At 36.7% G+C, this 18163-nt stretch overlaps 1 protein-coding gene across 1 annotated transcript in view; it reads left to right on the forward strand.

Moving 5' to 3' along the window:
• The window catches only part of rptor (regulatory associated protein of MTOR, complex 1), a 221095-nt gene that overhangs the window by 150555 nt on the left and 52377 nt on the right, over positions 1-18163 (forward strand). Inside the window, exons 17-21 of the mRNA XM_055221347.1 lie at positions 1054-1245; positions 6155-6295; positions 7568-7688; positions 8131-8271; positions 10170-10325. Coding sequence (XP_055077322.1) covers positions 1054-1245; positions 6155-6295; positions 7568-7688; positions 8131-8271; positions 10170-10325 — 751 coding nt within the window. The remainder of the gene's footprint in view (positions 1-1053; positions 1246-6154; positions 6296-7567; positions 7689-8130; positions 8272-10169; positions 10326-18163) is intronic.

Here is an 18163-nt window from a genome sequence, read left to right on the forward strand (position 1 = left end):
CGGGAGCTTTAGTGTTGCTCTGCAGCCTGTTGAACATATAAAAGTGTTATTAAGGCCAACCACTGAGTTGCACCGTCTGTATTAACAAAGGCTCAACATAAACACTGCAGTACAGGCTTTAGCTTTTGTAAATCATTATTGCTCTTCTTGCAACTGCAATGCTTAATCAACTAATCATGACTAGTCTATATGACTACTATAAAAAATAAATGTAATCGTTATCTGTACTAAACAAACTCTACAAAAAGACGTTTTTATAATAAAGATACTGCCGTTATATAAATCAAGGATTTTCATTAACAAAACACTTTTTAAAATATTCTCTATTCAGAAGCCTTCAGTCAACATATTTTCACTTTTATTTTGTTAATTGTGTTTTGAAGATGTAAATTTACAATGGAAATAACAGTTTGTCTAATCAACTAATTGCTGACTACTCGACTTCTAAAATAATGTTTAGTTGCAGCACTGTCCTCTTTTAACCTTGGGACTGACAGAACAGGCAATGCAATGACTCCAAAATCATCATTTGTTTCCAGTGCCTTTAACTTTATTTTCTTCTTGTGATCAATAGTTTTCATACGGTAAAGCTGTCATAGTTTGGTTTATTATTTCAATCAATCAAGCAAACTTTATTTATAAAGTGTTTTTAATACAGGTGTGTCAATTAAAAACAATCCCACATGCCCAACCACCCAACGACCTACAGAAGCACACAGCCCACACTCTGTGCTTACACATTCTTGCCGAATATCTTTTTGCTGAGGACATGATGAAATAGTTTGTTTTGTTTTTGTTTTGACATTGTAATTTTAAATCAGCCATTACTTTCTATTAGGTCATTATTTACTTGCCATCTCTTAATTATTTTTTCAGACAATGAGCATAAATAGAAGAATTACTACTCAAAACAAATGTTTGTTTGTTTACACCTATTTGTCAGACGAAGAGAGAGGCTGCTTTAAGAATAAATCGCTCCTCTTTTATATTTTCTTACATTCACAGCTGTATTGCATTCTTCTAACTTCCTTGTGTTTCTGCCTTTCCATTTAGGAGGCCTGTCTACAGGGTAATCTCATCGCCAACTGCCTGGAGCAGCTGTCTGACCCCCACCCCCTGCTGCGGCAGTGGGTGGCCATTTGTCTGGGGCGAATCTGGCAGAACTTTGACCCGGCGAGGTGGTGCGGCGTTCGGGACAGTGCCCATGAGAAGCTTTACACGCTGCTGTCAGACCCCATCCCAGAGGTAAAGACACTAAAGCTCTGCCTGGGCTGTGTGAATGTACAGGGCACGTATTATATATATGAACAATAGCAAAATGAACTCTGCAGACCAATGTGCGTTTTGACCTATAGTAGATAGTATGTATGGTGGAGGTTAATTCTATTGTTTTTTTTTTGTTTTTTTTTGTTTTTTTACAATTAAACCAGTGTAATAAGTGGGGTTGCATTCTGCCAGTGTGTCCTTGAGCAAGGTGTTTTACTCCTTCTCTACTTCTGCTTTCTGCTCATAACGTTGAAAAAAAAACCCCCGATCATTGACTACTTTAAACGGCTGGTCTATTCTTTCTGACTATATTCTTATAAATGAGTATTTGTGTTTTCCACCCAAGAGTATATTGAAAAAGCAGCACTTAACACCATCAGCCCCACTGTGTACGGTCTGCATCTAATAATAACGCTGACTGCACTTTATTGCTTCGCTGCTCGGAAAAAGCTGTTTGAAATGTGAATGTCATCTGGTCTTCTTTTGCAGTTTGAAGATTGTGTAATGCAGCTTTACCTATTTTCATTCACAGTTGTTTGCCACATTTTTTTTTCAATCAGCAACTAGGCTTGTTACGATAACAAATTCTGAAGTGTGATGTATTACTTTTATTATTATTATTATAAGTGAATATAGACAATAAACGATAGTATTGAAACTAATTTACACCACTTATATAATAACCTGAGAGCAGATTTAAATGACAAAAAGTATTCTAAATGTACAATATTGTTTAAAAAAAAAAAACATGAGCTGCACTAAATATACAGCTGGATGAAACACTTGAGTACTTAGTTTGCCATAGAAGTTATTAAATTCAACCATGCGTGGCTCAAATCTAACCAAAAAAATAACAAAAAAATGTCTCAATAGTGCAAAGAGAATGTACAGACAATAAAAATGTATCCTCAAAAATGATTGTTCCCTCTATCATGTTTATTCTATTTATCGTGACAGGCCAGCCACCAACTGACCAACCCCGTAATGCTAATTGTCCTCCTTCAAATCCTCACAATTAAATAATAATACAACATCCTCACTGATATAATGTCTATAGGAATGAGTGAATGAAAAGTGGCAATGCAAAACTGTTCTTTAGCTTTAGCTCTTTAACATTAGCCTACAAACAGCACAGATACACCCGTTGTCTTGGCACAGTCCCATTACGTCTGCGCAGTGTGGGAGCAGTGGTTGTTTTACGGAGCAAAGGGACAGCCCTGAAGAGTTTGCCCTGAGTTTCACCTCCACTCTTGTGTCCTGCTTTGACACTCAAGCCCTGAACGATGAATAAATATAAGAAATACTACTATCTGCGTACAGCCTGGACCTTCTTTTACCTTTCCTCCAACCTGCTGCTTCACACATACAGTTCAAACCAGGGTCTTACAACACATCTGTTCTTGTCCAGACTTGCACCAAAGCGGCTACCTGTGAGCTGGTAACACTCTCGGTTGTCTTGGAAACATGTTCTCAGCTTATGGGTTTTTCAGCTCGAGTGTGTTCATAGCTTTGAGCTTTCCTGTTATATATAACCTTTTGAGGACTTGTTTCCATTCAGAAGATGTAATATTTTGTTGTGTTAAATTGTTAATCACTCTGGCAATGGATTGATGATTGATGAAAAAAGGTGATCCTTAGTTTCTTTGCACTCCTTCTGTGAAAATAAGAGCTGCCACAATGTAATTTTTTGTTGTAGTTAGTTGTTGGGAAGGATTGCTCAATAGTTAGTTATTGCATCCCTAATTTTAATCTTTCAAATAGTAACAGGTAAAACTGGTATTACGTTAGATTAATGAAGTCTAAATTAACATGGCAATGAATGAACATGAATTTTCTACATTTGTATAAAAAAATGTCCAAATACTGAAAATTAATAATTCCTCTCCTGTCTGCTGAAAAGAATAGAACCTTTACCAAAAAAGTCACAATACTCATCAGATTCAATACAGTACTACAGTTTGTTGTAGTTATTAGAAAATACCACATAATTTCATCTGTAAGTAAATGAATATAACTTCCAGAGCCCCAGATGTGAAGTAAAAGTCCTCCTAATTATTCATTAAAAAGGAAACTTTATTTGCTCTCATGTATATACACACATTCACTGTAAAAACACATCTGTCTTTATATTCAAATATGCTATAAATTCTTGATAACTGCTACTAATGAATGTCATAATTTGAGTTTTATTATTGTGTGTCTGGTAGAACACCACAGTTAAGATGATCCCTCTCAGCTCATCATTGCTGTGTATTTGTTTGTGCCGTCGCCCAAAGTCATTAAAAAAGTCAAATAGTGATGAGTTGTTGAGCAGAGACACAATCAGCGACTAAGCAAAAAGTTTAATTGAATTTAAACAGGCGTCTTCAGGGATGCAGCCCTGATGACACTGTTGTTTTAACTATAGTCTGAACAGCCCACACACTCAACACACACAAGTTACTGTATTTTGAACTAAAACGATGCAATAATTTTACCTTAAAGCAGGTTTTAACCTTGTTATAGTATTTCCCCTCAACATTTACTCACTTGAAGTTGTATTTTGAGTCATTCGTGCACATTTCAGCAATTTTTAAGATGCATATTGCCAATAAATCCCCCGTTTTCACTGTATATGCCCACTGCTTAATACTTGCTTTGTTTTCTTCAAATGTATTTTTTTAATCGATGTCTAGGATTCGGCCGCGTTGCATAGTCATTTTGGTACAAATGAAAAAAAAAAATCAGCTGCTCCCTGCATCTGCAGATATCCATCAGAGGTGCTGACTCTTGTTGTGACGCCAGCTCCCATTGGGCACCGCAGTTTTCTAACATGGAAGTCAGCGAACTTGTTTTTTTTATAAAGTAATTTTGGGTGAATATTGCAATTTAAAATGTGCAATTTATAACATAATGATCTGTGGATGACATACATTATAACTATATAGCAGACACAAGCACAGTAGGTCTTCTTTAAAACAATGAAAAACTAACTTAATACACTTACATATTTTTTGTTTGCCTTGTTTGCATCACTTAAACTGTAGTATATAAACCATTGAAAGAGTTGTGCTTATTTTATCTTGAGCTTAATCCTAATTAAAGGTGCACAATGTAACTTTTGTGGTGTGGGTTCTGCCATCTGCTTGTTTCCATGGAGACGTTTTTGCTTTGCCTGGAATGTTCCACGGTATGCATTGCATTTATTAAATGGCACATTTTCTATTGTTAGAAAAACCTTGAAAATCATGCATTCCTCCCGTGAGCGCGGTTACCTCTCCACCGATCTGGCCTGTAATTTGGCCTGGGTGCCTCACCTGCTTTTCTTCATAGAGATGTACAAGTTAAATACCATACTGTGAAATACTCAAAGTAAAGCAATCACATCTCCATGGAGACAAGACTCTATATATCTGAGAAAGTTACTTTGTGCACCTTTAAAGAGCTGAGTGAAATGCAATGTACACAAACCCTTAGTCTAATTCAGACAACCCAAGAACTAAACAGGCAAAAATATCACAAATCAAATCTATTAAGAAGTTATTTTATGCAAGGTTGATCGAATCACAGTATTCATGATGTTCACTGTGTTCCTAGCAAAGTAAAAGATCATTAATTTACAAGTAAATATGCCATGTCTCAACTAAAACTGTAGTAAAGAAAAAAACACTTACAGGGTGCAAATTGAGTTAGCTTTTGACTCTTAATGGTATTTTTCTCATATATTTCTACAATGTGTGTGTAGAATGCGTTAAACAAAATGAATCCAACTACATCAAAGAGACATCTGTGTACCGAGGCATCGCTCAGGATTAAAAACTGGTGATGCATTCTGGTCTATTCCACTGGCAACAAACGCTCCACAAATAATCATTTTTGCTCAGTAATTTTGTTCATTTTGCGCTTCCAATTCCCCACCGAAAACACAGCCAGAGACACAGCAAGTTTTGGATTAGACATTCAGCCGAGTGCTCCAAAAAGTAATAAGTTAGGCTGGCAAATAACAGCTCACCGGTGCGCACTGCTGTGATAATCTCCAGCGCAATAAGATACATGGGTGAAAATTGATTGACTTTACTATCTCATAAAACAGTCTGGATACACCCTGCAAGTAAATATTTGAGTCTGCAGAGAAGGCGTAAATACTGATGTATGTTTTAAATGGATCCAGAGATAAATGTACAGATGATAATATAACAAAAATGTGTACTTTTGTCTTGACTTGACAAATTTCCTTCTGCCAGATTACCTTCTGCATTAACTTAAACTGTAAAATAGGGTTTATTAATTTAGAAAAATATTGTGGTTGTGATTAGATTTATGATTTAATTGAAGGATTCAGGATCAGGAGCATTAACATTTCAGAGAAGACTGAAATATGAACTGCTAAACTAATAGAAGAATCTCATGCATTTCAGAAGTTGTTTGTAAAGGTGTAAACTACAGGGTTAGCAGGTTTACATGAATAATTGTGGTCAGATTTGCTAATTGTGTTCATTCAAATTATGATTTTATTTGAAAAAAGCTTTCTCATACGCCCACTGCTCTGTACTTACTTCAATTTTATTTTCTTAATCGGTGATACATGGAAAAAAAAATCCACTACTTGCTAGTGTGATCTGCAGGTATCCATACGAGGGGCACACAGCTGCATGACTCTTTGTTGTGAAGACGTTTACAGCGACATCTGCTCCCATTGAGTGCCGCAGTTTTCTAATGAAGCAGTTAGTGGACTTGTTTTGTGTATTAAGTTGTTTTAGGTTAGTGTTGTAATTCAAATTGTGCAAATTATAACATAATGACCCACGAGTGTCATTGCTCAAGCACAATATGAGTTTCTTAAGTGATATTTACATAAACTTTGATTGACAGCTTGAGCCTAATGTTGCGTCTGCCTTTGTACCTTCAGGTGAGGTGTGCGGCTGTCTTTGCCTTGGGGACATTTGTGGGAAACTCAGCTGAGAGGACAGACCACTCCACCACCATCGACCATAACGTGGCCATGATGTTAGCCCAGCTCATCAATGACGGCAGCCCTGTGGTCCGCAAGGTCAGTGCTCCTCAAGAAAGAAAATTATTTATTATATTATAACACTTATTTGTTTACATAATTGTTGGGTTGTGTTAAAATAGGTTGTGGTTATGTTCTAGAAATGTATGTTGTCAAAATCTCAGATGGGGAAAAAGGCCAATTTTGCTCTGTAGGTGAGACAAATTTGAACAAAACTATAAAAATGGAAAATCCTTCAGATTGTTTTTTTTTTTGTTTTTTTTTTACCCTGATTGACTCCACAAACTTACTGAGATGATCCTGTGGCTTGATTAATTATCTAATGTAATCACATTTTGACACTGAAATCAAACAATAATGTCACAAAGTTTATTGGATTTGTACTAGTTTAATATTAGCCGCAGACACACAGAGTACATATATATATAAAAATGAACTATTTATATCTTTGGAGAACAAAAGGATCAGAAGCCCTGTTACCTTCTTTTACTTTATGAGAGGGGTCTTCAATTACATTTTCCAAGGGGTCAGATTTTGTAAAGTATGGGGGGTGGACTACTTAACCACACCTCACTGTTATGTTTTATCATATCCAACAACGCTCAAGTAGTACAACAACTCAAATCTAGGCCTACTGACAAAGACAGACCTGCAGTAACAACCAAAAAACAGACTACAGAGCAGTTCACAGCAAATCTACGACTAAACCAGCTAAACCAAGACCAGAACTAAAACAGGTATAAAATAGAACTAAAGCAGATCTAGGCTATCAGATCTAAGTCAAGACTAACCCTGGTCTAAAATAAGTGTTCGCTAAATTATGATGACATCAGGTCTTAATCACATCTTTAAAAAGACTAAATCAGGTCTACACAACAAAACAAAGCAATAATTATTTTCAAATGTAATGTACAAATGACTTTATTCCAGCTGAATATAGATGCCTAGATATAATTAAGATAAAACTTTGAATCGAGGAATAGACAAGGCATTAATTTGGTATAAATTAGTTACAGTGGTTTGACTTCATCACTGTCCTTGAAGTATCAGCATTGGAGAAACATTATCCAGTAATTTGTAGCTTAAAATTAAATCATAAATGGGACTAAACTGTGCTTAAGGCAATGTTGCACTCAAAACCCATCTCCTCTCTGTTTAATATTAAGGCATTAATAATATAGGAAAGGATTTATTACACTTAAGTCACGTGATGTGCAGTGATTCTTGTACATTTTGTATCGCACGAGACGATGGACCTGAAGAATTATGGTTGTCGTGGTAACTGACGGGCGTTCTGTTCGTGATTAACAGGAGCTGGTGGTGGCGCTGAGTCATCTGGTCGTCCAATATGAAAGTAACTTCTGCACAGTGGCTCTACAATTTATAGAAGAAGAGAAGAACTACACTGTGCCATCACCAGCCAACACTGCAGGTACATTACACTGTACAGGGCACCTCTATGCTGATGATAGACTGAGGTGGTGGAGTAGACAAAAGAATATTACTCAAGTAGAAGTAAGAAGTAGTCCCCCAAATAATTAAGAGTAAAAGGTATTTGGAGAAACTACAACTTGTCTAAGCAGCAGTTTCAACATAAAATTTAGATCTGGTTCGGGCCAGATTCAGATGCGCTTTCTCCCGGGAAGAACCAATTGTTATTGCGTATGAACCATGATATTTTTTCTGCTGTTTAAGGCATATGGCTTCACCTTATATACGCAAATTGTACTGAACGGAATTTTAAAAACTCCTAATTTACCTCTCTAGACTGCTAGTAATCCCACCAGTCTTTGACCAAAAGCATTCTTCGTGTAACCATTTAACACTGGCACATTGTTTATTAGTTATCTGTTTTGCTGTATTTATTTTTGCAGAGCCTGGAAACCTGACTCCAGTGAGGGACAGCCCGGCCATCCCACGTCTCCGATCAGTCAACTCCTACACCAACATCCGAGCGGCAACAACAGCACGCAACCTGAACAAGAGCCTCCAGAACCTCAATCTGAACGAGGAGGGTAAGGGAGAAATACTGAGACAAGCTAAGGGTGGACAGGGGTATAAATAAACAGGCAGCGATAGAAACGAACAGCCAAATCAAGACTAAAAAGATTTAACTGGCTCAATAAAAGGAATGAATCTAACAAAAGCCCCTAGCACATTTAACTGTGATTTTTCTCTGCACTGGTTGTAAATGTAGCAGTCCGCGGGCTAACTTTTTCAATTTATTACTGTTAATCCTGCGAGCGACTCAGTAAATATTCATAAAATCGGTGAGAGATTGTGGATAGGATTTGTTGTAATAAGTTGGCAATTTCCCAGCTTTTCAAGTTTTGCCTCAAAACCTTGCCAAGTGAATGGAATAATAAATATAATCTGCCATGCCAATTTGCATAATATATTAGATGAACACATGGAACACATGTTTTTGAACAGCAAACTAAAAGGTTTGAACAGCTAGATGCAGCCTGTGAGCAAAAAGCAGAATCAGCACCAGGCGCTGTCCATGGTACTGAATTGGCCTTTCACTAGGCTGAAGTACTTAAGCTCTGCACTCATTAAAATGCATTCTTGCATCAGATTCGTTAAATGAACTAAAACTAATTGTGTCAGTTTAGTAGATTTTTATAATAATATATGTGTTTTATTAATGTTATACACAGTAGTTACTATGCACCACAATTGAAAAATACATTTTTTTAATAAAGTTGTTTCCTTTGCAGTTGTTGTTTCCTTTCCTTTGCATTTTGAAATGTCATTGTATATAAAATTAAAATTAAAAATGATTTACATCTGCAAGGTAGTACAAAGTACAAAAAGTTTGATTATTGCTTTGCACTAATTTATATTATTATTTAAATCTATTTTATTGTGTCTTAAGTGACTTTGACTCTAGTTTGCTTACATTTGGTATGTGTCAGATCATTATGCTTACGCTATGGGGTTTTTGACAATGGGGCATTTGAATAAACAAGTTAGTCATTGTAGTGGCAATAGTCATCTACAGCTTAAAGGCAAAACTTCATTCAACATTTTTCATCACACAAACGGCTTACCGCAAACTGTGCCTATTACAATAGTAAGTCACACACCAGCAGAGGAACGATACCGGTGCCTTTTAGCAAACTACTCACTCTGCCTCTAAATTCCCATCATGCATCTGTGTTTAAGACGACTGTATTTTCATCATCTCCACATTTCAGCCCAAACTCACACTCAGGGATTCATTGCTTCAGAACGAGTCAGAGTAATATCTGGCAAGGAATTTTGATGCCAGGTTTACTCATCTGAAATAAAAGTTATGCGGAGCTCGACTTCATCTTCTTCTCAGCAATGGTCTTAGTAGATTTGAATTTGGTCATTTGCACCTCATTTTTCTTTTTGCAACTATAATAATGATCTAAACGTATTTACATAGCACTTCAGTTGCAGCCTGAGTGCCTCCTTAATCCAATAAGCTCTGCCTCCTTTCCTCTTGAATGCTTCCTACTCTTACTACACTTACACAATATTTTTATAGATTTGAAAGCACTGTATCTGATTCTTACAGTTTTAAAGCCATGAAAGAAGTTCCTTTTAAATGTTTGCAGTAGTCCAGAGTTATTCCTCACTTACCTTATGCTCATTTGCTGAACATTCAGAAGTTATTCACCATGATGAGTTTATAAGGGCAACTTTCAAAGGCTAGAGCAGAGTTTTGCTGCCATAGTACTTCTAACAACAACTAGCATGCTAACAGTGCACGGATTTACTGATGATAAGCACTTTTATAAGATGCAGCCAGCACACAGTGGACTTATTTTGACCTCAGGAGCTGCTTTAACAAAATATCTGTACTGGGACGTAACAAAATTAGCTCAAGTACATGAAAAAATGCACTTTAAACTGAGAGTGAGACTGTTTTCTTTGTGTCTAGGTGGACAAGGGGCCTTCTCACCAGGAAACATAAGTACGAGCAGCAGTGCCAGCAGCACCCTTGGGAGCCCTGACAACGATGAGTACATACTGTCATTCGAGACCATAGACAAGATGAGGCGGGTGTCATCCTACTCATCACTCAACTCCCTCATAGGTAAACTCAACAATACACATTTCATTTATACCCATGGGTTTCAGAATGGTGATAAATGATGACCGTTGCCATAGTTATTAAAAAATATTATCTTGATTGGGCAAGCAAAATGGTGTAAGTATATAGCAGGAAGCTGAAATATGTATTTATTAAAAAGTTTCACCAATGCAACTTTCACAATCTGCTTATTAAAGGCAGTTAAACATTTCTAAAATAACAATCCATTAGCATGTTGTTGTTTTTTTGTGTTTTTTAGTTTCCAGAGTGAAAACATAATCTGTGACCTTTGCTACTGGTCCTTCGTATTTTGTATACTGAAAAAAAACTTCTTTCTCAGTAGTGACTCAAAGAAATACTAAAAAAAAAAACCATTAGATGACTAAAAGTTAAAACAGTACATAGCAGGTTAGAACATTTCAGTAAAATAAAAAAAAAACAGACAGGATTTTCCTAGAAAGCACTTTTTTACCCAAACAAAAGTCCCAAGTGTCTATTAAGTTCTTCCAATCTGAAAGAAGCCGTTCAGACAGCAGAATGGAGCTGTTACGCAATACTACAGCAGACACACACACTCCCAAGAGCCTGGAGAGAAGACAGAGGACATTAAATTAACTGTAAAATGTCACTGCACCAAAGCTGAGTCCATGGGCCCCATCAGAGCAGGGCAAGGGCAAAAGAAGTCCAGGAATAGACCAGGTTCTGTTTTTGTAGTTTTTGCCGACGTGTATGGGACAGCAGAACAGAGGGCTGATGGGACACACCACTGGAGTCAGCTCAGGCCATTCAAGTTCGATTTCTTGGTTCAAAGTTGGTCTCAGCTGAATTTCATACTGCCCCAAAAACCTTGCCTTTCGGTTTATATTAACCTTATTCCGCACCCACTTTTCCATCTAAATGCTACTAGACAACACTTTCCTTGAGGTGGCACTTCCAGTTAAACAGGAATCCCATTGATTTAAATGTTGAACTTGAGAAAAGTTTTGCTGCTAAAATGATATAAAGTAGGTTGATTTGTGTAAATGGTTCAATCTTCACGTCCTCTAACAAGTCAGCAATGCAGTGATTCTCTGGAGGCTTTAAAACAACTCTGTAATCCTTATAGAACTTATTTGTTGTAAAGATCATAGACCCCATGCAAAATAACACAACTCGAATGACAATGGCAGTACCTATAGCAACTTCTGTATAAGGTAGATACACAAGATCTTAGTCTGGTCACCGCTGCCTCTTTTGCCTCTCAGGCCAAACTTAAACAGACCTGTGCAATCAGGTTTTTTTGATCATCTACAGCAATCTACGATGTTTTTCAGTACACCGTGATTTTTTCCCCTTTCTTTTTTCCTCATAAGCAGCCATATTTGTTTTGATATGGACAAACCAAGCCTGTCCCTGATTGCCTAATCCACCTGTCAATCACGCCCATCTGAACTCAGGAAGATGCACCAATGACCAAACTCGCATGTTCATAAGGTATTGGAGAAGTTTGTATTCCAAGCTGGCCCGGCAACCAAAAACTATTACATTCTTGTTTTCCCTGAGGCTAAAACAAATGTCCAATTGGGGATTCCCTTATTATTTGGGATTTTTTTTGGGTCATATTTTGAGTTATAAATGTCTTCTGGCAAACCTGTTACATCCCGTTGTGTGCTGTTCTAACGTCAGGCTAGAAAATGAGTTGAAATGGAAAATCGTGAAAGGCAAATTGAGCTCCTGAGAACAGTAAATGTAACTTGGCATCAGAGCGAGTTCAGGTGTAATGAAATTTTCTTTTCAATGTGTTTTTCTTTGATTTGTTCCCCATTTCATTTCAATTGAAGGTTTGCTATGAGTGAGTGGTTTCAGCTCTGCTTCAAATTGGCCACTAGAGAAAACCGAAACATAAATGTCTAAATTTAAACTCATAACACGCACAGCCAAAGCATAATTTAGATATATTTTCTGACAGTCGGCGATGTAATCAAAGTCTAGTCTATCCATGGGTTATAGAATGATGAGAGTCTATAACAGTTGCCATAGCAGTTGACAATTTAAAACAAAATATTATATCTTTTGAATAGGACGCAGTCCTCAAATTGTTAAAGAATATAATATTAATCCCATTAATTAAAATAATTTTCATTTTTATGTTCTGTATTGGGGTGAGGTAGCAACAATGCTCTATATGATTTTACTTATCCTGCTGTACATTAAGAAAATTTTAAATGTAACAATACATTTATCAATCATTGCTGATACAGTTTTTTGATTTTTATTTTTTTTTATAGTTTTTTAGAGCCAGAATACTAATAGCCAACTCAAGATATCAGTAAAGACCCAAACCAGTAGTTGTACTCAATTATTTAAACTGGTAGGGTTTTTTGTGGTTAATATTTATACTAGCATTGTCCCCACACTTTATATTGACATTAGGGCAAATGCCAAACCTGTCGAGTCTTCCATTGATTAGTTAGTGTTATTTGGCAGAATTGGAGCGTAAAGCAAGTTATAGAATGATTACCAAAAAGTTCCCTGTTGGGCATCAGCTGCCTGTTATATGGTCCCATTGTGAGTATTATTGACCATTCAAAAGATATATTTTGTTTTGCATCGTTAATTCCTGCGGCAGCTGTGTTAACTTTTCCTCACTGCAGACCCATGGATTTCTTGTAAGTGTAATCTACTATTTTGTCTTTCCAATTAATTCAGTCTGATTATTTACACAGAGGAATCAACAGCCAAAACTATAACAGTTGTAAGACATACTGGACTCCACTAACACAAGTCACTTCCTATTTGAAGTTATTACCTCTTCTACTGCCATGTGTATTGCATATATTAACATACACGCCTCCGCAGAGAAATGGAGTAATATTCAAAGATGGAGACCGTGACTAGATGCACACCAGTGTAAATGAACAACAGTTGTATAATCCTGAGGCATTCCTGATGCATTTATGTTGGTACTCATCAAAACCTGTTGGGATTTTGCAGCGAATGTGACTCTCGTTTTGTTTTCTCAATTTTGTTCAGTTTGAAGTCGACTCCTGGGGCCCACGTTTCATCTTGACTGAATGATCTACCAACTTGTCTTTTTGCAGTACAAAAAGCATCTACTTGTTGTTTTTATTGCAACCATGTTTAAAGCAAAGGGTTCAAAATGCATGGAAATAAACACATTTGATTGTGAATTTGAAGTGAATTCAAATGCAGCTAGGGTCACTGCTGGACACAGGTCTGTAAGAGCATCAGTGAAGTGTTGTGTGGGAGTTGGAGCAAAGATCAGCCAAGGATTTATTGATTTAGACTAAACTGTGTCTTGGCTTGTTTTGTATTTACGAATCCTACTACAGTTATACCAGGAGTGTAGTAAGATGAAGGGTTGTAACACAGACGCTGGTGTTGTCCCGAATCAACATACTAAAATTTCAAACTCAATTTTGATTTCAAGGAATACACTCTGTACTGTCTTGTAATATATTTTAGAACTTTCAACACAAAATAATAGTACTTGCTTTGTTACCATATGGTTTTATATTAGTTTTGATATAGCTGAAGATCATAGGAAAACTGTTCAGGAAGGGTCAAATTTGGTCCTATTTGTGTAATTTTCAATATCGATAAATGCTAATATGAGTGTTTAGTTTTGATATAGTTTTAGTACCGATTAGTATCAGATATTTTACGTATGCCGATTGATATTAAAACTACTGTAGAAATTAGATACTCATTTGAAGCACCTATACTGAAAGAAAATCAGCTAAATAGAACAAAACTGAAAGGTTTTAAATTAGAAATCACGCAGAAGAAACAAGCACTATTTAGGATTCAAAATATGACTTTGTTGTATTAATACATTTTTTGGTCATTCTTGGAGTATTGAAAACCGTATTGAGTACTAAGGCTTTTCTCTAGTTTTTAGCATTACTATTAATATGAAAGAAAAACATACTACTATATATATATATATATATATATATATATATATATATATATGTATTCATCTAAGACTGATATTTTAAATGCTGCAGATTTGAACAGTGCATGGCTTTTATTATTTAAAAGTATTATTAAAAAGTCATTTGTAAAACGTACTTTTATTTGCGTACTGTACATTTGTGACTACTTTAAGTCTAGTCCCACATATAACTGCCCCTTGCGTTTTATAAAATATAGACAAATCCCAGTCTGGACGAACTTCTCATTCTCTGCTTTCCAACTTTCTCTTGCATTTTTTATGTTACGTTCATTTACAGCTCCCAAAAAAATGGCTTTGCTGTGTTTAAAGTATTTTATGTGGTCTACTGGAATTGAGGAGCCCATAAAACAGTGAGGGATAGGCTCATTTAGGCAATAGTTAACATCTTTACTACTGCTCGTCCGTCCCAGTCAGCACACATATTTGGATGATACAAGTGTCATTTCGGGACACGGGCGCAGTGCTAGCACCTGACGAATGGGCTGTGCCACACTTCTTCATGTGGACAGTAGAGAGGGATGGAGGAAGAGAGGAGAGAGGAGAGGAAGAAATACAGGGGCAGAGAGAGAGAGGGAGGGTGAAAAACTACGGAGAGTGAGATAAAACAGTAAAGAAAGTGGGGGAAGAGAGAAACAAAGAGGTGTGATGGACAAAAGCAAGAAAGAGGGAGAGTGAAAAGGGAGGTATGGAGGGAGCGTGAACATAAGAGGAGGAGAGCAAAAACTGAAGGAGAGTAAGTAGGGGAGAGAAAGGGGAACAGCTACAGAGTGAGGAAGAGAAATGAAATAGCAAGCCAGAAAAAGAGAAAACGGCAGGGTATCAGAATCAGCATTAGTTTTATTCATCCCCAAGGGAAAATTCTTTTTGTTACAGACATGCAGCCGACCAGCAGAAGAATAGTTATCAAAAATAAAGTTTAGCAAGTTTAAATAAAATATCAGTAGCTTAAGGAGGGAGAGGTCAAGTAAGGGAGAACAAGGAAGGGAGAGAAAAATGGGGGAATGGGAGGTATGGAAGAAGGGAGCAAAAAAGAGATTAAGTGAGTGAAAGAAAGAGGAAGGGACAGGAAAAGGGAGTTTGGAGGGAGGGGGAGAAAGAGTGCAAGACATGGGGGGGACGAAAGAGATGGTAAGAAAGAGGAGAGGAAGAAAACATTGGAGGGTAAGGGCAAGCTGGAAGGAGGGAGGGCAAAGAGTGATAAAGAAAGTCAAGATTCAGTGAGTGAGAGAAAGAGAGAGCAAAGGGAGAAAGGGAGGAAAAGAGACAAAGTAATGGAGAGAGAGTGAAAAAAAGGAGAGCGAGCGAGGTAGAGTAAGTTGTCAGAGGGGTGCATGGGTAATTTGTGTGCTCTGTAATGTAGTGTGGCGGTTAAATGGGAGCGAGACTATAGCTCACATTTGTCACTGGCTGTTTACCGCAGCAACGCGAACAAGCTCGCCACCGCCGCTAATCATATCCTGCCCCTTAGGTTCCAGCCTAATCACCTCTTCTTCTCTCACTCTTTCACTCAGATTTTTTTTTTACTTTTTCTCTCAATCTGATAAAAATGCTGGTTGGAAAGCCTCTTCTCTCGTTTTTGTGAACAATGAAATGAATGTGTGTACTTTCCTGGTTTTGTACAGTAGAGCCGTGTGAATAATAATGTTGCCATGGTGTTCATTTATTGCTGACCTACATTACAAACAGATGCAGTGTGAAGTTGATAGGGAGAGAAAGGAGGAGCAGATCTTTGCCAAATATCAGACCTTCAATCCTGATGACGAAGAACGACTCTTTGTATAAAATTGCTTGCCTGACCGGCCCAGTGTATCATTCAGAACAAAATATATAACTTAGAGAGTTTGGTGCAGAAATCCATGCTGTTTCTTAGTCCCCTGTGTTGTTTCTCCCCCTTTATTTACGGAGTATGCTTCTCTCTGATTGGTTAATCTGCCTGTCAATCACGCCCTATAGAATCAAGGAGACAGGATGCAGTTCCAGACCCACTCGTGTTTTTAAAGTTTTGTAAAAGTTTATTTCTTGAGGTTGATAGGGAGAGAAAGGAGGAGCAGATCTTTGCCAAATATCAGACCTTCAATCCTGATGACGAAGAACGACTCTTTGTATAAAATTACTTATGTTTATTTCTTTAATTTGTTGTTTCCAAAATTCTAGAAAAAAATCATGCATTTTTAGTTTTTGCAAGTCTGTTGTGTATTATATTGGAACTACTTTTCTTCTAAGCTTAGCAGGGAGCAAGAAAATCGATATTAAGATTCACTGTGAAACGGGTCCGTAACAGAAAAGTTAGATTTTATTTTTATGCATACATGTGAATATGGGTAATGGATCGATATATGTGTCAATATAATACATGTTGAAAAATACAGATTTTGGCTCTTTGTTAATCAAGAAACACATGATTTTAGCTACTGCAAACTGGTCTCCTCTAGGTTTATTTATAGATGCATTATGAATGAAAAATGCTATAATGTAATTTCAGATATGTATATATTTTTATTATACCTTACAAAATCATACTTTAATCACTAGGTTTCTTTATTATATACATGGTTTAATTGTGTAACTCCTGGTTGTTATTCCTGTCCACACTTCTGTCTCTTCACCTCAGGTACATGAAGGGTTAACAGCTCCAGGGTAAAGGAAAAGTCAAGGATTTAATGTAAAAAAAATGGATAAGTGAATTTGGAATTCCCTTAACACGAGGGGAACAGAAACATGGACTTTTAATATGCAATGTCCTTGTGGCTTACTTGCAAAGATAAAATATTATAGAGATATAGATGTACAGCAGATCACGTAAAATGTAAACCCAGTATGAGGATAATTGCTGATCACACTGCCATTGTGGAAAGATCTGCTGAATTAAACATGCTAATTTTACAACTCACTTGCAATAATGCATCTTATCCAATTCATAAAATTTTATTGAATGGATGAAGTACAGTATTTTCCGGACTATATGTCGCTCCGGAGCAAAAAAATGTATAATAATGAAGTAAAAAGCATATATAAGTAAGTAAATAAAGAATTTAAATATGAAATGTCTAAAAGAAAATGAGTCAAGTAAATTTTCTTATAGGTATTACAAATACTCCAGCGCCATCTATTGGTCACAAACAAGTGAACTGTAACATGTATAATCAACCGTTACTTAACACATATCTATTTAGCTACATGAAACATAGACAGCAAATTGAATACATGTCTGGTATGTTAACATAAAATATTAACAGTTAATCAAATATCTAAAGCATAAAAAACAAGCTAACAAGTTTACTGTTGATCTCACTCCAAATCACTAAATCCATTGAATTCTTCTTTCTCGGTGTCGCTTCTGAACAACTCCGCCTGCTCCGGAAGTAGATGAAATGTTGCTTCTGCGTGGCTGCCGTACTGGTACAGAAACCTAGAGTGCCCTCGCACAGTTGTCAGTGCGACAATAATGGAGATATGGAGAAATTATATATTTTAATAATTTCACATATAAGTCGCACCGCCGGCCAAACAATGAAAAAAAGTGCAACTTATAGTTCAGAAAATATGGTAACTAAGATGCCTGTTTCCTAGACAGAATTCAAAAGCTCCGTACAAAATGTCATAGGGACAAAACCAGGCTATTTCAGTGACAGACATCCACTGCTGTTGTCTCATAACAGGTCAAGGTTAGTAACATTTCAAAGAAGCACTTTGTCTCAGGTGCAGCATTTGTACAACAATACATCTCACCTTAGAATAAAAAGACACTTGAAGAGATGAGAACCGTGACAGAACAAAACCATCTGACATAAGAGCTGCAGAACTATTTCTATGAAGGATAAGGGCAAAGGAAGTGTTGAGTACCATTCACTTAAATGTTTGAATTCTGTTTCTTTAAAGGTGC

The sequence above is a fragment of the Periophthalmus magnuspinnatus genome, chromosome 1, assembly GCF_009829125.3.
Source record: "Periophthalmus magnuspinnatus isolate fPerMag1 chromosome 1, fPerMag1.2.pri, whole genome shotgun sequence".
NCBI classification, from domain to species: domain Eukaryota; kingdom Metazoa; phylum Chordata; class Actinopteri; order Gobiiformes; family Gobiidae; genus Periophthalmus; species Periophthalmus magnuspinnatus.